General features: G+C 47.6%; 1 protein-coding gene across 1 annotated transcript; it reads left to right on the top strand.

The window, feature by feature from the left end:
- The first annotated feature begins 678 nt into the window (after positions 1–678).
- LOC114582810 (growth-regulated alpha protein-like) lies at positions 679–7,229 on the top strand. Its single transcript, XM_028704109.2, has 4 exons — positions 679–842; positions 4,320–4,446; positions 4,554–4,638; positions 6,118–7,229. The coding sequence occupies exons 1-4, from the start codon at positions 761–763 to the stop codon at positions 6,121–6,123; spliced, it is 300 nt and encodes a 99-aa protein (XP_028559942.1). The 5' UTR covers positions 679–760; the 3' UTR covers positions 6,124–7,229.
- Positions 7,230–22,172: the final 14,943 nt, after the last annotated feature.

Here is a 22,172-nt window from a genome sequence, read left to right on the forward strand (position 1 = left end):
AGTCTCCAGACAACCTTGCTAGCGATGTTAATTGCTTACAATAATCTTTCAGATATCCTATAAATTTACTCCAGTCGTTTTGGAATACTTGATCTTGCTGGTTTCGGGGAGGAAAAAAAGGAATTATTATTCATTTTGATTTGTTCGTTGCACGATCGGAGGTAGGCAATGCACCACAAATAAAATCAGTTACACACACAACTACAGTAGATAAAGCAAAATCTGGAGCCGGAATTAAAAACAGGCATTGATGACGGAGATCAATTTACCCAGCTGGCAAGAAATGGAAAGAGATAAAAAAATAAATCAAGGAATTATCTGTGGGATTAAGTTTAGGTATGTTTGAGCATTTTTAAGGATTGTATGAAATGTATGCTTGTATATTTGCAATATGTGTGTATTAATGCTGAATTATTTTAATAATAAAACTTTTCAAAAAAATAAAAACTAAGAAACTAAAATCAACCTCCCAATTGGTTCCGCGGACAGCGACACCTGCTGCTTCCGAGCGGAATTGTCCCTCGCAAGTACCGCTCCGTCGCATCTCTCACCCGACGCCCGCACCCGGCCAATGCCAAGGCGGTGCGCGGGGAAGGGGGCGGGACTCGTCCCTCGAGCGCCCCTCCGCGGCGGCGGGGGGGATCGCAGCAGCTAGGGACCATAAAAGACCGGCCGGCGCGACAGAGCAGCTCAGAGCGTCTTGGCGGCCGCTGCAGCATCACGTCGAGGATCCGCATCGGCTCTGAGCGCGTTGGCAACAATGAATCCGTGCCGTCCAGTCCCCTGCGTGGCCGCCCTGCTGGTCTTCCTGCTGCTAGCCGGGAGCGCTTCGCACAGCCAGGGTAGGTTAACCTCAGGTGCATCGACGGGGCGGTCCATTAGCATCCTTTCTGCGCCGATTTGCATTTCGGGGGGGTGGGCGATTGCATGCAGCGGGGCAGGTGCGGGGGTTTCCTGGAAGATCTGCTAGGCTCCAAAATCCATCCTTTTGAGCAGCCGTCGGGGGCGAGCAAACTCCGCAAGCTCCCGGAGGCACCGTCGGAGCCTCCGTTGCAAATTTAAAGCCGCGTTCAGGGGTGGGGAACGAAACCAAAAAAGCCAGCTGTATGGTTGGTAGAGAGGCAGACTTCGCTGAAAGGTCCTAAAGATGATTTTAAGATCTGCGACGGGTGGGACGCAACTTCTAAAACGCGAGGTGATGGGAGATAGCAGATGCCCTGATTTCCGGCTTGGGAATTTTGTAAACCTAGCAGCGCCCCCGTCGCCACTGCCTGTGGATTTGCTGTGTTTTGTGAGGCAGAAGAACTCTGCTCATGCTCAGAGGAGCTCTTCACCTCTGGGCTGTTCACAATAAAGTTGTTTTTTTGCTGGATAAATGGGGGGGGGGCAGAGGGGTGAAGTTGTACCACTAAGGTGTGTCGTTTTAGGGGGTGAAACTTAACTTTTCCTGATTTATTTGGGGGGGGGTATTAAAAATATGCTTTCAGATCTGAGGGATTCAAATCTGCTTTTTTGTGATTGGATAATATTTAGCTTGGTATGACTCTGTTTGATGAAGAACTGCTTTCAGAAACCCAAAGAATTTGTTATTTTACTTTCAGAAAATGTAAGGTCATCAGCATCATCGCTGCAAATAATTGGCTATCACTTGTTTATTATTCCTACGCAATTTTACATGCCTTTTTATTGCCTAGCAAAACTAAATTATATAGATTTCTCCAAAATATCTTTTGCATTCCCAAATCATGATACAGCTTTTTAGAACCCTTGTGTGGTTTTTTTAATTTGGAGAAGTTGAAAAAATTGACAGCCACTGTCTCTGCTCCTGACTTCTGCATATTTAGTAGGTAGTTAAGGCAAGTTATTGGACAGGCATGAAACCTCACATTTAGGCTATTTTCACACCGTTATGAATATGTTGAGGTTGGGAGCAGAAGCCTCCCCCCCCCCCATCCCCAGCAAATATTTGAAGAGGGCTTTGCTAGACTTCTGCTCCAAGGCTGATTATGTAATGATCAGGTTCCAGAGACCTTCGGTCTTCATTTGTTGAAAATAACCATGCAGGCAACTTAGCTGTGCTAAAGCCCAAAGCTCTAAGACAGGGGTCAGCAACCTTTTTCAGCCGTGGGCCGGTCCACCGTCCCTCAGACCATGTGGTGGGCCAGACTATATTTTGAAGAAGAAGAAAAATGAACGAATTTCTATGCCCCACAAATAACCCAGAGGTGCATTTTAAAGAAAAGGGCACATTCTACTCATGTAAAAACACATTGATTCCTGGACCGTCTGTGGGCCGGATTGAGAAGGGGATTGGGCCGCATCCGGCCCCCGGGCCTTAGGTTGCCTACCCCTGCTCCAAGACTAGGCATCTGAAATCCTTATACATGATCTAGCCAGAGCTGGGCATCCCAAGTCCAACAGTAGTGAAATTTTAAAAGTGTCTGTGATTGGATGGTGCCTATACTATTGAAGGGGACTCGGGTGGCGCTGTGGGTTAAACCAGAGCCTAGGACTTGCCGATCAGAAGGGGTGAGCTCCCATTGCTTGGTCCCTGCTCCTGCCCACCTAGCAGTTCAAAAGCACGTCAAAGTGCAAGGAGATAAATAGGTACCGCTCCGGCGGGAAGGTAAATGGTGTTTCCGTGCGCTGCTCTGGTTCGCCAGAAGCGGCTTAGTCATGCTGGCCACATGACCCGGAAGCTGTACGCCGGCTCCCTCGGCCAATAAAGCGAGATGAGTGCCGCAACCCCAGAGTCGGCCACGACTGGACCTAATGGTCGGGGTCCCTTTACCTTTTATACTATTCAAGCATCTAAGTTAGAATGCCATTCTGGAGCTGGTAAGACCTGGTGCTCTGGACAAAATTCTCAAGAGTTTGGTGCCTCCTGGCTGCAGAGTTGTCATCCCTTTCGGTGTTTGTGCTCCTGAAAGAATTAGTCTGCATATACTGCTTTCAACTCAGGTGCCCTTTGAAGAACCAGTTTCTCTTGGTTGTGTAAGTACAGAACTTACATGCGCTTGCTAATCACATTTCGTTCCTTAAACGAAAGGGGCTTAGTTCACACCTGAATGGAAGCTGCACAACTTCGCTTTCTGATGCCAGGGGTGTCTGTGAACTAGTTTGAGGCTGTACAGCCATGGAGGAAATTCACCTTGCACACAGTCATATGGAAATCAAGTTCACAGGTAGAAATCTGGCACAAATTCGGCTATGGAACTCCTTTGCTCCAAGCTGGCACACCCCATTTTGGGAAGGCTAAAATATTTAAAGTTTTATTGGGAGTAGCGATGCTCATATTAATTCAGGGGGCCTGGGAAACAAATTTCCCAGAGACTACATGCAGCCTAGGGTGCTATTAGACAATGAACTGTGTCTGTTCAGAGCTAAATACTGTAAGAGCCCTAGGATATCCGACCATCAGAAGGCAAGTGGCAGAAGGGCTTGCCACGATTGTGTTAAAATGAACGTTGAAGGCGTGTGACAGACAGGGGAAGGCACCAGTGCAATTTAAAATACCAGCAAAGATTGTGTGATTGAAAACCACAGAGCCTAGGACTTGCCGATCAGAAGGTCGGCGGTTCGAATCCCCGCGAAGGGGTGAGCTCCCGTTGCTCGGTCCCTGCTCCTGCCAACCTAGCAGTTCGAAAGCACGTCAAACTGCAAGTAGATAAATAGGTAGCGCTCCAGTGGGAAGGTAAACGGCATTTCCGTGCACTGCTCTGGTTCGCCAGAAGCGGCTTAGTCATGCTGGCCACATGACCCGGAAGCTGTATGCCGGCTCCTTCGGCCAATAAAGCGAGATGAGCGCCACAACCCCAGAGTTGTCCGCAACTGGACCTAATGGTCAGGGGTCCCTTTACCTTTACTAAGCAAACTAAGGCCCGGGGGCCAGATCCAGCCCAATCACCTTCTAAATCTGGCCCGCAGACGGCCCCAGAATCAGCGTGTTTTTACATGCGTAGAATGTGCCCTTTTCTTTAAAATGCACCTCTGGGTTATTTGTGGGGCCTGCCTGGTGTTTTTACATGAGTAAAATGTGTGCTTTTATTTAAAATGCATCTCTGGGTTATTTGTGGGACATAGGAATTCGTTGATTTCCCCCCAAAATAATAAAGCCCGGCCCCCCACAAGGTCTGAGGGACAGTGGACCGGTCCCCTGCTGAAAAAGTTTGCTGACCCCTGTGTTAGAGGGAGGTTGGGTTAAGCGTTCGATGTGGTTGCGCTAGGTATGTTTTCCTGGGAATAAGCCTGGAAAAGATACCTTTTGTGATTTGCTTCTCAGGGTTGCATTGTTAAGTTTCTGCGATCTCCCTCCTCAGCTGCTCCTATGACCGGGGAGCTACGGTGCCAATGCATCCAAACTGTCTCCCGTGCGATTCCACGCAAGCAAATTGCTTCTGTTATCCTCCTCCCCGAGGGACCTCACTGCGTCGTTCCTGAAGTCATGTAAGTGTCCCGACCTGGGCCCATAACCTCCCTTGCGACTCTGCTGTGCAAAAAGCCCCTTCGCTCACCAGCTCAATTCTTTGCCTTCTCTCCCCTCCTTTGAACAGAGCCACCCTGAACAACGGGAGGAAAGTCTGCCTGGACCCCCAAGCGCCGTGGGTCAAGCTGATTGTCAACAAGATTATGGCAATGGTAACTACAGAAAGCACTGGGAAGGAGCCGCGCGCAGGACGCGGCGTTTACAATATCATTTGGGATCCATGGTGGAAATCTCAGGGCTCATCTCAGGGTTTCTTTTTTGTTCTACATTTCTAGGTGCAGGTCGGGGCTTTAAGCTGTGTGTCTGAGAGCCTCCCCCCCCCCCTTTTATTGCTGAAAACAATTACAGTGGTGCCTCGCAAGACAAAAAGAATCCGTTCCGCGATTCTTTTCTTCTAGCGGTTTTTTCGTCTTGCGAAGCAACCCCATTGGCGGCTAAGCGGATTAGTGCTATTAGCGATTTAGCGCTATTAGCGGCTTAGCGGGCTTAGCGGCTAAGCTGTTAAAAGGCTATTAACAGCTTAGCCGCTTTGAAGAAGGGGGGGGGAGCGGAAAAAAAATGGCGAGACTCGCAAGACGTTTTCGTCTTGCGAAGCAAGCCCATAGGGAACTTCGTCTTGCGAAGCGCCTCCGCGACGGAAAACCCTTTCGTCTTGCGGGTTTTTCGTCTTGCGAGGCATTCGTCTTGCGGGGCACCACTGTATGTGGGAAACCCAAATTAATGGCACCAGTCCATTTTATTTATAAAAAGGATTTCTGTACTCCCATATTATAAAAGGTATAAAGGTGAAATAATAATGATGATGATAATAAATAATAATAATAATAATAATAATAATAATAATAATAATAATAATAATTTATTTATACCCTGCCCTTTCCGGTTCAGAAAACCGGGCTCAGGGCGGCTAACAACAAATTTAAAACACTTAATTGATGCAAGAAAAAACAGCATAAAATACATAAAATAACAATAAATTCAGAATTCAAAAATCAAGTTAGGGGGGAAATCCACCCAATAAACATTAGATGATCACCAGGGCTAGCTGGCTAAATTAGTCCTATTTGGGCCAGCGAGGAGACCAGGGGAGAATTGGCTGTGGGATCCCAGAGCAGGTAATCTTTATAAAAAGCAGAGGGGGGAGGGAAGGAAGGGGAATAAAAGATCAGGCTAAGTTCAAATTGAAAGCCAGGCGGAATAGTTCTGTCTTACATGCCCTGCAGAAGGAAGTTAAATCCTGTAGGGCCCTGCTCTCATGGGACAGAGCATTCCACCAGGTCGTAGCCATCACTGAGAAGGCCCTGGCCCTGGGGGAGGATAATTTGACTTCCTTAGGGCCCAGGACCTCTATGCTATGATTATTCATGGACCTTAAGGTCCTCTGCGGGGCATACCAGGAGAGGCGGTCCCGTAAATACAGCCTCATTTGAAATTAAATAAGCTAAATTAAATAAATTAAATAAGAAATTAAATTAAATCATTCAGGCAGCTGACAATATGTAGCTCATGATGACATATACCTATTGGGTTGCAGTTTGAAGTGCTTTCAGAAGGTCAGGTGAGGCAACAAGCTTTGCAGTTTCTCACGTTCTCATTTGCATAAATATATCTCTTCCTTTTTCTGGTTTCAGCCCTAACACGACAAGCCGGGAAAAATGCTTCGGGCATGTTGTACGGAGCGGTTGTGGAAAGCCTCTGGTTAGAGAAGCAGGAAGTTGAGCACCTTAAGAACTGAACCACTTTACGACTATCCACTCGTATTTATTATCGAAACTGATCGGAACGTATTTATTGCTACCTGTAGCTATAGCCGGCCGCCTGATGGATTCAGCACGCTAGATGCCACTGTTATGTATTCTGCGAACCCAACTGAATGTACACTGAGCACTGTTTCTGCAATGGGAGGGGGGTTAGAAATATTCTCTATTAAGTACAGTGGTACCTCAGGTTACATACGCTTCAGGTTACAGACACTTCAGGTTACGGACTCCACTAACCCAGAAATAGTACCTTGGGTTAAGAACTTTACTTCAGGATGAGAACAGAAATCGTGCTGCGACAGTGGGAGGCCCCATTAGCTAAAATGGTACCTCAGGTTAAGAACAGTTTCAGGTTAAGAACGGACCTCCAGAACGAATTAAGTTCTTAACCTGAGGTACCACTGTATATCGATAAAATGCCAAAGAGTGCCATTCAGCTAATAGTATTCTGGGCAGTCCCTGCTGGAATGAATGGGAGCGGCACAAGAGCCCTGGCACATTTTTTATTACACATATATTCATAGAATTGTGGAGTTGGAAGGGACCCGCTGGGTCATCTAGTCCAACCCGCTGGAATTCAGGAATCTTGCCCACAGCTGTTCCTGGGTGGGCTTGAACCACTAACCTTCTGGTTTATAGCCAGACACACTGGCCCATTGCTGTGAAGGTACAACACAGAGATATTATTCTGATATTATTGCTGAAAACCTGGCTATGAACCTATGGAATGAATTTTGCTTCATGAACTTTGCTTAATGAGTATATTTAAATAAGGAATTTTTTTTATTTAAAAAAACCTTGTAAAGAACAGTGATGTTCTATATACACTTGGATATTTCATGTCTTCAATGTATGGCATACTGCCATGTTTTTTTAGGGAATGAGCATTTTATCATTGTGCCTCTGGATCATAAATTCCTTTTCTTATCTGTTTAACTGTGGAATGCCACACATTCTGTAAATAAAATGTTGTTTTTTTCTAATTATAGTGCATTGAACTACATTTTTCTTTCAGAGTCTGTTGTTGAATTTTTATTTATTTATACACTACCAATTAACTCAAAAGTTAAAACAAATAAACAGGGAAAGTACATTTTTTAAAAATGCAGTTGATAACCCTAAGGGCACTATTAATTCCTGACCTTAAGGAAACACAGGAAAAGATGGAGAGCACAGATGTTTTTAACAAACACCAAAATAGAACCAAAGTTGGAGCTTGTTAGAGTTCTGAGGAGAGGCTACTCCATTAAACAAGGGGCCACCACAGAAAAGCCTCTGCCCGGTTTCTGCTAACTGAAACGGCACCAAAACCAAAAAAGCCTTCAGGGCCGAGCTCAATGCTCAGACCGAATACACATTTGTTATTATTCTGTTCTGCCTTATGGACTGTTTATATATAATGGAAATTAACATTTTACATGGACGCAGCAGCCAATATAAAATAAGGAGATAAAAATGTTACAGTACAGCAAAAGTATTCTCCTGTTAAAAAAACAAAACAACCTCAGCACACACTACCTCCTACTGGAATACAAAAGTCTTCACAAGCTTACCTAAAGGCCAAAAGGTCTGGCCTTGACTACTTCATGCAGCACAGTCATCAAGTTTATAACACCTAATGGCTTCATCCTGTGGCGTTTGGTAGCATTTTGCCTTGGTAGGGCTGCAATTTTTAACCTTGCTGTTTATGTATATGGGAATGGGTTGTTGTTGTTTAGTCGTTTAGTCGTGTCCGACTCTTTGTGACCCCATGGACGAGAGCACGCCAGGCACTCCTGTCTTCCACTGCCTCCCGCAGTTTGGTCAAACTCATGCTGGTAGCTGCGAGAACACTGTCCAACCATCTCATCCTCTTTCGTCCCCTTCTCCTTGTGCCCTCCATCTTGGAGTCTTCTCATGAGGTCGCCAAAGTATTGGAGCCTCAGCTTCAGGATCTGTCCTTCCAGTGAGCACTCAGGGCTGATTTCCTTCAGAATGGAGAGGTTTGATCTTCTTGCAGTCCATGGGACTCTCAAGAGTCTCCTCCAGCACCAGAATTCAAAAGCATCCATTCTTTGGCGATCAGCCTTCCTTATGGTCCAGCTCTCAGTTCCATACATCACTACTGGGACTGGGTACGAGGTGCCATTTTGTCATTTGCTTTGGGAGACAAATTATCTGTTTGTTCCTCCTCAGTCACATCTACACAATATTGTGCAGTGCTGCTATAGTTATGTGGAGAGAAATTTGAGGAAGATTCACAAAGATCCTGATCCCTTTGCGTGTTTATTCAGAAAAAAAGGTCCTGTTTGCCTGGTTTGCACACAAAGCTAAGCCATAGTTTGTTTAACAAACTATGAGCTAGCAATGAGCTGTCTCTGATAATCAAACACTGCATGGTTTTTCTCAAGTATTTGTTTTCTTGCTGCTCATTTCTCGTGCCTTTGTGGCTTGGAGAGTTTTGGGTACAGCATAGCTGAACAAACTGTGGTAACTCCAATCCACAGTTGAGCCAAACCAATGTTTCTAAGAAGCAACAAACCATGGCTTCAGATAATGGTTTCTTGGCAGTAAACAAACCATGGTTAAGTCACTGAGCAGGTTCACACATAATGCTAAGGCATGATTTATTAAATGAAGAGTGAGATACAGAGACCACTGATGATGTAAAGGGAAGAAAGCATGTAGGATGCAGTGGGGAAAAAAGCAGGGCATTTTTGATGGAAAATGTGTTTAAAAATAAAAACAGCACAATCTTTTGCATGTCTACTCACTAATCAGAAGTAAATCTGATTCAATCCAATGGGACTTTCTTCTAGGTATACATGTATAGGATTGCAGCCTTAGATTAGCAAATATATAAATGTGGCTGTTAACTGTGATGAATTTTGCACTCCTTTTCTGTACTTTCTGAAGTATTCCCTCCAGTTTCAGCTATGATAGGAGAAGGGGAAGATTTCCTTGGAGGCTCTTAGCAGATTTCCTCTACAGCTGTTGATAATGATTTGTCAAAAGTCTCCAGAGTAACAAAGCAAGGCTGCAATGCCAACCATGTCTACTCAGAAGGAAGTTCTATCAAATTCAATGGGGATCGCGCCCATATAATGGGGTGAGAATTAGAGTCATTCTTACTGTCAGGATACATCTGAGCCAGCTGACTAAATCCACATCCAGGTTGTGGTTAGGAATTGCATAATTTAAAAATGGGACCTGCATCAAAGTGTTGCAGTGTGAAGTACATGTGATGAACAGATAAGGCTTGTGGGTTTCCAAGAAGCTCTGTGAAAGTATGAGGAATATTGTAAAAAAGGGAATAGGATTGGGGAGTATAATGGTTCTAGGGGTTGCTTGTGTGTAAATCAACGCCACCCTTAGCTGGTTGCCTTAGTGAACCCTTTCTGTCTGGACAGCCATGCGCCCGTGGCTGTCTCAGTCGCCGGCAGAATCCGTTAGTGGGTGTTTCTTGAACTTCTTCCAGCATAAAAGCTCTTTGACACCTAGTCTCCGCCTACTCTCCCTGCGCGGAAGCCTTCTGCGCAGGGAGGGTGTGGGCATCGGAGGACCCGTGCTCTCCCCACTGGTTCCCGGCGAGGAGTCTTGGAGCCACCTCACCGATTCCCCCATCTGCCCCCCTTCTCCACTGGTGCTACGCTGATTTCCTTCCCCAGAAGATGTGCTGCTTCTCTCCCTCCCGGGACGCTCTCCGGAACCCCTCTGGAGCCCTCCCTCTCCCTCTGGCTCCGATGGCAGTTCCCTGACAGGGAGGGTATAATAAAAGGCAATATTAAAATTAGGAAATGCGTAAACAATAAACTAAAACGAGAGATTGGCAGAGAAACTGAGGGAAGTCCAAAAGAAAAATGTGTGAAAATTTTTTGATGTGGTTTTATAAATTTGTATTTGAAAATGAATAAAAAATATTATTTAAAAAAAAACAAAGTGTTGCAGTGTGGGTTGCTTCTGTTCAGGATACCAGCCAATCAGTCATGCTCACCACAATATCTGGTTTTCCATACACACACACACACACACACACACACACACACACACCGGTTAGCATTTTATGGCCACTGAACACTTTTAATTCTCCTTGGGGACTGTTACTCAGGTTTTACTCCTGCAACGAAGAAGCTCTTTAGCGTCATTATGAGATCTGTGCATGCAAGATGTTCAGAGGCTCTTTTTGAAACAAACAATTCTAATTCACAGCAGGACATTTCTGATCAGTAAATCATTGCGGGCTCTGAGAGATTGAAAACAGAGCACTCATAGACTGAATCACTGCTGTTTGATCAAGCCACAACTCTTTTGCAATACTGGGAATTACACACTCAAAACAAAAGCCCAGGATATCAGTAGCTCAACCATGTTTTTAAAAACCCGGGGGGGGGGGGGGGGAGGCATAGCAATGACACAGACTTCTAAAATAGTCACATTCCATTTCCTGAATTTTTGAACATTGAGCAAATAAATGGATTTGGCAGACACACGTGTCATGATTTGTTCTATTTATTTTAATTCATCCTTTTAAACTTATTTTGCCAAAGATGAGGCAATGAGATAAGATGAATCGTTTTTATTGCGTTAATGACTTTTCAATCCTGCATTTTCTCGAAAGAGTTCAAGGTGCCGTACACGATTCTCTTCCCCACCGCCATTTTTGTCCTCCCAACAATCTGTAAAGGTAAAGTTACCTGCAAGGTGCGTTTGGCTGAGAGATGGTGAGCTTCATAGCCCCGTCAGCTCCATAGCCACTGTTGGAGTAATTAGCACCACATTCTGGATGAGGCAGAGCTTAACATGTAAAGCTGAACTCCATCAACTTTTATAGATTAATGTCAGAATCACAGTAAGGAACATTGGGAGCCAGTGGTGTAGCGTGGGGGGTGCAGGGGGGGCCAGCCGCACCGGGCGCAACATCTGGGGTTAGGGCAAATCCATGGGTTAGGGGGCGCAAATCCACGGGTTAGGGGGCGCAAATTACTTGCCTTGCCCCGGGTGCTGACAACCCACGCTACGCCGCTGTTGGGAGCTGCTTTATACTGGTATATCCAGTATTCTGGTATGTCCCACTCAGATTGGGACCAGTGACGTAGTGTGTGTGGGAGGGGGTTGCCCCAGGTACAAAATTGTTAGGGGCGCAAAATTTCAACACCTGGTGCTGCCTCAATATATCTCTGTGGGCCCCACTGAAAACAACTTCTCCATGCAAACCAGGAAGTGACCTCTCCAGATAACGGAACGACTCTTATTTTCTTATCTCTGCGGCTGTGATCTCCTGGGTGATGGAGATGCCCTTAGGCAGTTGAATGAGCATTCTTACTCCATCCGTTACCCATCCACCCCCTTCGCACGGCCCCGGGCACTGTCAACCCATGCTGCGTCACTGATAGGGATGGTTGAGGGGTAAGCTATAGCTCAGGGGTCAGCAACCTTTTTCAGCCATGGGCCGGTCCACCATCCCTCAGACCATGTGGTGGGTCCAGACTATATTTTTTGGGGGGGGAAATATGAAGGAATTTCTATGCCCCACAAAAAACCCAGAGATGCATTTTAAATAAAAGTACACATTCTACTCATGTAAAAACACCAGGCAGGCCCACAAATAACCCAGAGATGCATTTTCAATAAAAGGACACATTCTAGTAAAGGTAAAGACCCCTGACCATTAAGTCCAGTGACCGACTTTGGGGTTGCGGCGCTCATCTCGCTCTATAGGCCGAGGGAGCCGGCGTTTCTCCGCAGACAGCTTCCGGGTCATGTGGCCAGCATGACTAAGCTGCTTCTGGCTAACCAGAGCAGCGCATGGAAACACCGTTTACCTTCCCGCTGGAGCGGTACCTATTTATCTACTTGCACTTTGATGTGCTTTCGAACTGCTAGGTTGGCAGGAGCTGGGACCAAGGAACGGGAGCTCACCCCGTTGCGGGGATTCGAACTGCCGACCTTTGATCAGCAAGTCCTAGGCTCTGTGGTTTAACCCACAGCGCCACCCGCGTCCCGTCAAGGACACATTCTACTCATGTAAAAAACACACTGATTCCTGGACCATCCGCGGGCTGGATTGAGAAGGCGATTGGGCCGCATCCGGCCCCCGGGCCTTAGTTTGCCTACCCCTGCTAAAGGTAAAGGGACCCCTGACCATTAGGTCCAGTCGCGGACAACTCTGGGGTTGCGGCGCTCATCTCGCTTTACTGGCCGAGGGAGCCGGCGTACCACTTCCAGGTCATGTGGCCAGCATGACTAAGCCACTTCTGGCGAACCAGAGCACTGCACGGAAATGCCGTTTACCTTCCCACTGGAGCGGTACCTATTTATCTACTTGCACTTTGACATGCTTTCGAACTGCTAGGTTGGCAGGAGCAGGGACCAAGCAACGGGAGCTCACCCTGTCGCAGGGATTCAAACCGCCGACCTTCTGATCGGCAAGCCCAAGAGGCTCTGTGGTTTAGACCACAGCGCCACCCGCATCCCTGACCCCTGCTATAGCCTATCCCAGCTACATGTCATCACGATGCAAGGAGAAAGCCTGTCCCTGGCCTGTGCTACCTGAGGTTGATGGGAACTAGAGTCCACCAGCAAAGGGAGGAGCTATATCTAGCCAGACCCTTGGTCCATCTTGCACAGTCTACTGTCCGACAGCAGCTCTCCAGGCAGGGGACCTTCCCATCCCTATCTGGAGATTCAAACTGGCACTTTCTGCATGCAAGGCAAATGCTTTATCATGGAGCTATGGCTCTTCCCCAGTCTGGAAGCCCACTCCTTCCTCACAATTTACCTTGCTGAGAAGCTTTTTATTGTGGCACCTTGGCGGCTGACGGACAAAGGAATTACCCATCACAATCAGCCTTTCTGAAGTTAGTATTTGCCCTGTTTAAAAAAACGAGGACAGAGAAGGAATTATGGGGGGAGATTTCTGAAGCTTCTTAAAAATTACAAATACCTGTGTCTTAGATCCCAGGTTTCGCCATTCTGCCTAGGCTAGATCATTTGGATTTCAGCAAATTTATTCAGCGGTTGAGTGCACTGAGGAAATGCCTGTGTCTGAAGCAAGACAAATAAGTGCTAATTAGCCGGGGACTGCAGCAAACAATCCAAAGCCATCATTTTAAAAGCCTGCTAATAAATTAAACACCTTGAATTATTGTATAAGCCCTCATCTCCATTTCCAGTCTTCTTGAAGGTCACAGAGGTCCTTCTGGCACTATCTGCGGCAGGGTTTGTGTAAGCTTCACATGCTGACCCTCAAGAATTGTAGCAGTTGAAGCCAATTCAGACTAAATTGGGTTGTTGTCGTGGCCTCGGACCCCAATCTCCTCCTTCTGCAACGCTGTCCCTGTTCCTCCAGGGTCAGGGACAACTGAGGCTTTTGTTGTTTAGTCGTTTAGTCGTGTCCGACTCTTCGTGACCCCATGGACCAGAGCATACCAGGCAATCCCGTCTTCCACTGCCTCCCGCAGTTTGGTCAAACTCATGCTGGTAGCTTCGAGAACACTGTCCAACCATCTCGTCCTCTGCCGTCCCCTTCTCCTTGTGCCCTCCATCTTTCCCAACATCAGGGTCTTTTCCAGGGAGTCTTCTCTTCTCATGAGGTGGCCAAAGTACTGGAGTCTCAGCTTCACGATCTGTCCTTCCAGTGAGCACTCAGGGCTGATTTCCTTAAGAATTGAGAGGTTTGATCTTCTTGCAGTCCATGGGACTCTCAAGAGTCTCCTCCAGCTCCATAATTCAAAACTGAGGTTATATACAGATTAATGGCCAGAAATGCAGTGCGGTTGTTCTCTCGCACCACCACCAACTGCATTTCAAGTCTCATTCTTATGTTGCTGTACAGACCGGAGAGGGGCAGGAATGTCTTCAACCGATGGCCGTTACCTGATCTGTTTCCCAGCTTGGAACTCCAGTTCCCTGAAGCTTTCATCAGAGCAAACATGATGGCTGTCCGAAATGTTGGTCTCTGGGACTGGCTGGATGGGAGGGACTGGGAGGCTCCAGCTGAGGAACCCACTTGGGAAGCCGCAGAAGAAGAAGGCTTAGAGCTAGAGGAGTGGTGGTGGGACACAGAAGACAGATCAGAGAAGGGAGGAAGCTGGGAGGTGGAAGAACAAGAAGAACCATACGCAGGGAGCCCTCCAAGGACAGGGCAGGATGCAGAGGGACACACTATGGGCTCAGGATCTGAAGGAGAGGACAGGAAGGGGCCAGGCGTTAGCGACAGCTTCCCAGCAGCAGGTCGGTCCCTCTGCATTGAGCTCCCCTCCCACTTTGACTCCAAGGTCACACAGAACTTTACTCGCAGTTGAGCGGAAAGCTTGGAAAGCCCAAGGGGGGTGGGATGTCCTCCTCTCCAGAGCCAGTGTGGTGTAGTGGTTAAGAGCGGTAGATTTATAATCTGGTGAACCGGGTTCGCATCTCCGCTCCTCCACATGTAGCTGCTGGGTGACCTTGGGCTAGTCACGCTTCTCTGAAGTCTCTCAGCCTCACTCACCTCACAGAGTGTTTGTTGTGGGGGAGGAAGGGAAAGGGGAATGTTAGCCACTTTGAGACTCCTTCGGGTAGTGATAAAGCGGGATATCAAATCCAAACTCCTCCTCCTCCTCCTCCTCTTCTTCTTCTTCTTCTTCTTCTTCTTCTTCTTCTTCTTCTTCTTCTTCTTCTTCTCCTCCTCCGCCGGAATTTGTGTCTGCTTGGAAGATCTCCAGAAGAGGATAGGTAGAAGGAAGAGGAGGTGTCAAGAGCCAGACTTGGCAACGTCTTCACGGAGGCAACTTTGCCCAAGTGACCTCTGTTGTACAGTGGTACCTCGGGTTAAGTACTTCATTCGTTCCGGAGGTCCATACTTAACCTGAAACTGTTCTTAACCTGAAGACCACTTTATCTAATGGGGCCTCCTGCTGTTGCCGCTGGAGCACAATTTCTGTTCTCATCCTGAAGCAAAGTTCTTAACCTGAAGCACTATTTCTGGGTTAGCGGAGTCTGTAACCTGAAGCGTATGTAACCTGAAGCGTGTGTAACCCGAGGTACCACTGTACTGTATACTAATTTCCTAAATAAAACAGCTGACTCTACTTCGAGTCTCCGAGTCCCCCTTCTGACCTGTTGATGAACCTGCTCCCCTGACAGTAGGCACCAATCTCAAACCCAGTGGAAGCTGGTCCGCAGGGAAGCTAACCAAGCAGGGGTATTTCTCAAGAAGCCACAGGGTGCCTATGGATCGTGGCCAATGTCATGCATGCTTGACTTCAGACAACGGCGGTCGGAGTGCACTGGAGCTACATCAAGTGGTGTTGTGTAGGCAGCCTAAGAGTCTGAGTCGCAACAGAAAAAAGGTAAAGGTAAAGGTACCCCTGCCCGTACGGGCCAGTCTTGACAGACTCTAGGGTTGTGCGCCCATCTCACTTAAGAGGCCGGGGGCCAGCGCTGGTCTGCAGACACTTCTGGGTCACGTGGCCAGCGTGATGAAGCTGCTCTGGCGAGCCAGAGCCGCACACGGAAACGCCGTTTACCTTCCCGCTAGTAAGCGGTCCCTATTTATCTACTTGCACGCGGGGGTGCTTTCGAACTGCTAGGTTGGCAGGTGCTGGGACCGAACAACGGGAGTGCACCCCGCTGTGGGGATTCGAACCGCCGACCTTTCGATCGGCAAGCCCGATCGCAACAGAAAGCTGTTGGCAAAGGGTCCATCTCTTATGACTAAACCATGCCTTCTCTGATGGATTCTCCAGTCTACCTATCACCCCCCTGAGCCTCGTTTTGGTCTTAGATGTTAAACCCAGACATGGCCTGTGCTGTTTCTAAGTGCTGCATAGATCCTGGCCATTTTTGACATCACTATAAACAAGAAGAATTAGTATTTCAAGTGGGGTCTGCAACAAAAATGTGGCAATGTGGAGTCTTCCAGCCAGCTACAACCCCTTCCAGGATATTGCATTCCAACCCCCCTCCAGCCTTGTTTTGTGCCCTGCGCAAAAGAAAGGTCAGCTACAATTCCATGGCAACTGAACACGCAGAATGCTCAGTGGATTGCTTTTGAGGTCTCCTTACCCTCTCCCATGCTCCCAAAATATTCATTGGACTTCTGCACGTAGGGTTCCCTCAAGTCTGCAGACTCCACCTTCTTGTGCGCAAGTGCTGCCTTTGGGGTTGTAGACACTTGGAAAAGACTGATTTTCATTCACGGGGCCTCCAGTGAAGCAGGATATTGGAAGACGGAGGTACAGAATAACATGGCCTGTTCTCAGCATATGTCATTTCTGAAGAAACTGCATTGGCTGCCAGTCTACCAACTGGCTTAGTTTCAGGTCTCAGTGGTAAAGACCTAAGCAACCTGGGACCAAACAATAAAAATTTATAATAATACTAATTTTTTATTTATACCCCACCCCTCTGGCTAGGTTTTCCCAACTTGAAGGGCTATCTTATTCTCTATGTGCTTGCCCCAATCACTTTGGTCTTTGAAAGAAGCCCATTTGACTGTACCACATGCCCATATCCTCCAACATTTCTCTGACGAAAATAGGGACATCCTATTCCATTACAGTGGTGCCTCGCAAGATGAAATTAATCCGTTCTGCGAGTCTCTTCGTCTTGCGGTTTTTTCGTCTTGCGAAGCACGACTATTAGCGGCTTAGCGGCTTAGCAGCTATTAACGGCTTAGCGGCTTTAAGAAAAAGGAAACAAACTCGCAAGAACTCACAAGACGTTTCGTCTTGCGAAGCTAGCCCATAGGGAAATTCGTCTTGCGGAACGACTCAAAAAACGGAAAACCCTTTTGTCTAGCGAGTTTTTCGTCTTGCGAGGCATTCGTCTTGCGGGGCACCACTGTATTATTATTATTATTATTATTCTATTTATACCCCACCCATCTAACAGGGTTGCCCTAGCCACTCTGAGCGGCTTCCAACATATAGTGGTACCTCAGGTTACAGACGCTTCAGGTTACAGACTCCGCCAACCCAGAAATAGTACCTTGGGTTAAGAACTTTGCTTCAGGATGAGAACAGAAATCATGCGGCGGTGTCAGGCCCCATTAGCTAAAGTGGTACCTCAGGTTAAGAACTGTCTCAGGTTAAGAACGGACCTCCAGAACAAATTAAGTTCTTAACCCAAGGTACCACTGTATATAAAAACAGAATTAAACATTTTTTTTAACACTTCCCTGTACAGGGCTGCCTTGAGATGTCTTCTAAAAGGTTGTACAGCTACTTATCTCCTTGGCTCAGGGGTCGCTTAACTCCACAACCTTCAACATTTCTCCGATGAAAATAGGGACGTCCTAAGGAAAAGCGGGGCATTGCAGGATCAAATCAGAAACCGGGACGGCTTCTGTAAATCTGGGGCTGTCCCTGTAAAACACTATTTAGGCCCTGTTTCTAGAGTTCTTTTATTTATTAATTGTCACAGGCATTCCCTGCAACGTGACCCAGACATGCTACTGCTGAACACAATGCACTGTTTTGTCTTGCATATACCGAGTGTTTTTTAAAGTGCAGGCTGCTTAGGTATTTATATCTTGAGAGGTATAGAAATTCTGATTAGAAAGGTTAAGTGCTACACAGAAAGGAAATGCACACTGTCAGAGACTGCCTCCAGGTCCCAGCTCACAGAGGACCAACGCTAGCCAGTAGTAATGTACAAAAGTCTTTATTGAAGTACAGTTTCCATTTTCAAGCCCTAGCGTGCGTCTCTACGTCTAGAGACTAGACCGGCGAAGCTCCGTCTGAATCTCCGCCCCCTGTACACCAGCTTAAGACTCTAACCTTACTCCACCTCTTCCGTCTCTCCTTCCGCCTCTGGGTCCTACTACCTCCCGAGGTCCCTTCCTTCCTGGACGCTTCGGACGCGGACCCCTCTGACTCTTCCCCCTCCCTTCGGCGGGCTTTAGGACCTGGCTCCCTTTCCGGGCTGCTCACTGCGCCACCCTCTTGTACGTTTGAACTTGGCGCGCGCGCCCAGTCTCCGACCTTCCTTTTGACCGTTTCCTCGCTCTCTGATGCAGGCGTGGCCAATCCTGACTCATGTCCTTCCGCTGACGGAGAGCTGCCTGATGCCGATACCTGGGACTCCTCCCCCCTACTGCTCTTTGGTGGGGAAGCTGGTCCCGATTTCCAACTGCTGCTCTCTGAGTCCCCTCTGGCCCCTCCTTCCTGGGGTGTTCCCCTTGGCAACCCCTTTGCTCTGACCACGGGAGCCCCCTTCTGTGAATCCTCCGATTCACTGGAAAGACTTAGAGACCTAGGGCGGCTGTCATCGCTAACCTCTCCCTCGGATTCCTCCCCCTCGGTCTCTATCTCCTCCCTTTCCTGTGCCTCTGCTCCTGAACCCCTGACACACACGTACGCAGATATCCCCAGCGCACTCTGTGGAGCAGTCACACGTCTGCCTAGAAACACCATCTCTCTTCAGCTGTTTGTTCTGAATGTGAAGGAGCCCTCAGGAATTGTCTGGGACAGTCCCTGTTCCCTCAGGAGTCCTGACCCTGTGCTGGAAACCTGACATGCAGAGAAGTTGGCTCACGTCACACTGAGTCAATTGCACATTGGGCTGAGAGTTTGCCAGCATACCGTGGTGCAAAGTGTGTTCTCCCTCATGGAGAGCATGGGTTGCAGTTGGGGCTGACGAGACACCTCACTGTTGCTAGGCAAATGGTATGGTCATCCTTTAAGCAGGGACGGGCTGTTACTGGGGAAATCTAGATGTTGCCATTTGTTGATTGACAGCCCTATTTGTTAAATACAATACACGCAGCGACAAACTTCCTATTTTCGCTGCGTGCTTCGGACCTTGCTATGCCTGTCATGGGGTCGTCAGCTTTGGGGCAGGGGCCCGGTAGGAATTTTGTCCATTTGGCTGATTAGTGTGTGCCACTTGGTTTTTTGCCTACTGTGTAGCAAACAGTGGCGTAGCGTGGGTTGTCAGCACCCGGGGCAAGGCAAGTAATTTGCGCCCCCTAACCCCTGGATTTGCGCCCCCTAACCCCCAGATGTTGCGACCGGGCCCCCCTGCACCCCCCACACTACGCCACTGGTAGCAAATCGTCACAACTTGTAAGGTTTGCGGTTAGGCATTGGTCTTGGAATTGGTTGGTGGAGGGGTATGGATTTGGCTGTGCCTGCCCCTCCAAAATGCTGCTGCTGCTTCAAGGGTTTTCCGTTAAAGGAACCCAGGGGCTCCCCGTGCTTTTGTCTGAAACCCTCTGGCAAGGGGCTAGGGCCACGCAAGCCCCTGGGAGCATTCTGAGGAGAGGTGAGGCATGGTTCCCAGTCCCGTCTCTCTCCCCAGTTGACTTACCCTTGCTGATTTCACGGGGGGTGCGAATGTCAGAGCTGTCCCCGTGCGGGGTCAGTTAGTGCTACCAATGCCTAAGCAACCACTCATATTGCTGTAATTTGAATAAGGTTGTGGCCAAAATTATGCCAAAAACCTTAAACAAAAATTAAGTGTCAATTGTGTTTTTCTTTGGGGGGGTGTCTTGGGGACCTTGACACGCAATAAAGCGGGCAGAGCGAGCCCCACACGCTCCCTCAGGCCCCTGCGTATGTTAGGAACACCTGATGAGATCTGCATGCACATATATTCCATAGATCCTGAATCTGGAGTGGGTGGGAAATGCACTCACATTTTGTTCTCGCTTAGCTCATTGAGACACAGCCTTCCCCAGTTTGGCCCACCTTTGGGATGTTTTGGACTACAACTCCATTCAGCCCTGGTCAGTGTGCCCAGTGGTCAGTGCTAGATTTACGTATAAGCTAATCCAAGCTATAGCTTAGGGCCCCACTCTCTTGGGGCCCCCCAAAAAATGTAAAGGAAAAAATCACCTGGATGTGCATTTCCAAAATATAAGATAAAAGGCAAATAAAACAAAACCTACATACAGCAACAGTGTTTTGTGTTGTGTAGGCTCCTATGGTGTAAGTCATGGGCCCCGCCTGCTAGCCTGCTCCCTAAAATATCACTGTTTTGCTCATTTCTATATATAGGGTGCCTATATTCTGCATGGTTGCACGGCAACATGTAGCATGTAGGTCATGTATGTAGGTCAAGCTGTTGTACAGTCATACCTCATCTTACGTTTGCTTCAGGTTGAGCGTTTTCAGGTTGCATCCTGCGGCGACCTGGAAGTACTGGAAAGGGTTACTTCCGGGTTTCGCCGCTTGCGCATGTGCAGATGTGCAAAATGACATCACGAGCATGCGCAGAAATGGCGAATCGCAACCTGCGCATGCGCAGACGCAGGTTGCATTCTTTTCAGGTTGCGAACGGGCCTCCGGAACGGATCCCGTTCGCAACCAGAGGTACCACTGTACCTGTTATCTAATATTAAAGAGTGCTTGTAGTCTGATGATCAGGCAGCATAGACTAAGAGTCTTATGCCTACCGATTGATTTCATGTAATACATAATTTATTTATTTTGATTCCATTTTGGCTTTAGATACCTATTAGGTCCATAAATTACCATATAGCATCTATTCAACACAAAAAAACAGCGACAATTTGCTGTTGACAAAGGACACCGGACATATAAAGGGCCCCATTACCTTCAGGAGCTTAGGGCCTCATCAAACCTAAATCCAGCCCTGCCAGTTGTGATGAAATTTAGAGTTCAGCAACATCTGGAAGGAATGCAGGAGAATGCAGCCCTATCATACTGGAAGAGGACTTTGGATGCTAAGGGGACAATCCAGGGATTAATTCAAGCCTTGTTGTTGAAATGTATGGGAGTTTTGCAAGAGCAGGGTATTGCTCTTAATTTGTGTCAGGGAAATTTCCTTGATCAATGCGACTTCAAAATTAGAGTTAGGCATCCTTTGACAGACATCTTCCTTTCGCTTCTTCCTCAGCCATCTGCACCATGTTTCCACTTCCTTTCATCTGCATTCCGCCACATGTGAGGAGTGAAGCATTCCATTTCGCAACCATGGGGTTTTACCTTTTGGTCGGGAGTTGTGTACAGTTACTGGAAGACGCCTTGTGTTTTCCTGAAAAGGCATGAACAAACAGCAGCGAGACATGCTTCAACCGGGCATGTCAGCAAAGTAATCCATCTGTTGGTGTTTGTGCAGCTTAGGAAATGATTGGGATGCTATTTATCAGCAAAACAAGCAGTTCTCCCCCTAGATAACGGCTGGAGTTTGTAAGCAAGATGATTATGTTTTGGGCAAAAAGAAGACTCCCTGGAAAAGACCCTGATGTTGGGAAAGATGGAGGGCACAAGGAGAAGGGGACGACAGAGGACGAGATGGTTGGACAGTGTTCTCGAAGCTACCAGCCTGAGTTTGACCAAACTGCGGGAGGCAGTGGAAGACAGGAGTGCCTGGCGTGCTCTGGTCCATGGGGTCACAAAGAGTCCGACACGACTAAACAACTAAACAACAACAACAATCTAGCTTAAGCTCACTTGCTCGGCATAGGCAGTCCTCTGAATGTGGCGGTGATGTGCATCTGAATGCAATGTAAGGCTCATCCAAGGCCTTTTCCATTGGCCAGAGGCATCTTTAGGTATGAACAGAGATGCACATTTTCATCACTTGTTGCTAAGGGCAACTCACTGCTGTGTGGCTCCACCTGGATTGAGGCCAAAGGACAGGTACAAGGCAAGAGCATAGGATGGGTGAGGCCTGGCTTGGCAGCATTACATGTAAAAATGATCTAGGTATCTTGATGGATCACACACTGAGCCAGAATTGGGATGTGGCGGCTCAAAACCTTAAAGCTGCAATTGCAGAAGTATGGTGCTCATATCACAGGGCTTGAACAACAGAATCTCTCTCTGCCTCTCCGCTGCGGCTTCGCTCTCCAGAGCATTCTACAAACATGCCTGATCTCGTGAAATAAAACCAATTTCTCTGGAAAGACACGGAATGTGTTTTATTTGCAGACTCAAGATCTCAGAGATATGCATGCAAATATGACGATCACCACACCCACTGGCCTATTGCATAGCCAA

The sequence above is a fragment of the Podarcis muralis genome, chromosome 13 (genome assembly GCF_964188315.1).
Source record: "Podarcis muralis chromosome 13, rPodMur119.hap1.1, whole genome shotgun sequence".
In the NCBI taxonomy this organism is placed as follows: Eukaryota; Metazoa; Chordata; class Lepidosauria; order Squamata; family Lacertidae; genus Podarcis; species Podarcis muralis.

Coding starts and splice junctions, on each gene's coding strand:
- LOC114582810 (XM_028704109.2), top strand. CDS start 761: ATGAATCCGTGCCGTCCAGTCCCCTGCGTGGCCGCCCTGCTGGTCTTC. Junction 843..4,319: donor GAGCGCTTCGCACAGCCAGG/GTAGGTTAACCT, acceptor CTCCCTCCTCAG/CTGCTCCTATGACCGGGGAG. Junction 4,447..4,553: donor TGCGTCGTTCCTGAAGTCAT/GTAAGTGTCCCG, acceptor TCCTTTGAACAG/AGCCACCCTGAACAACGGGA.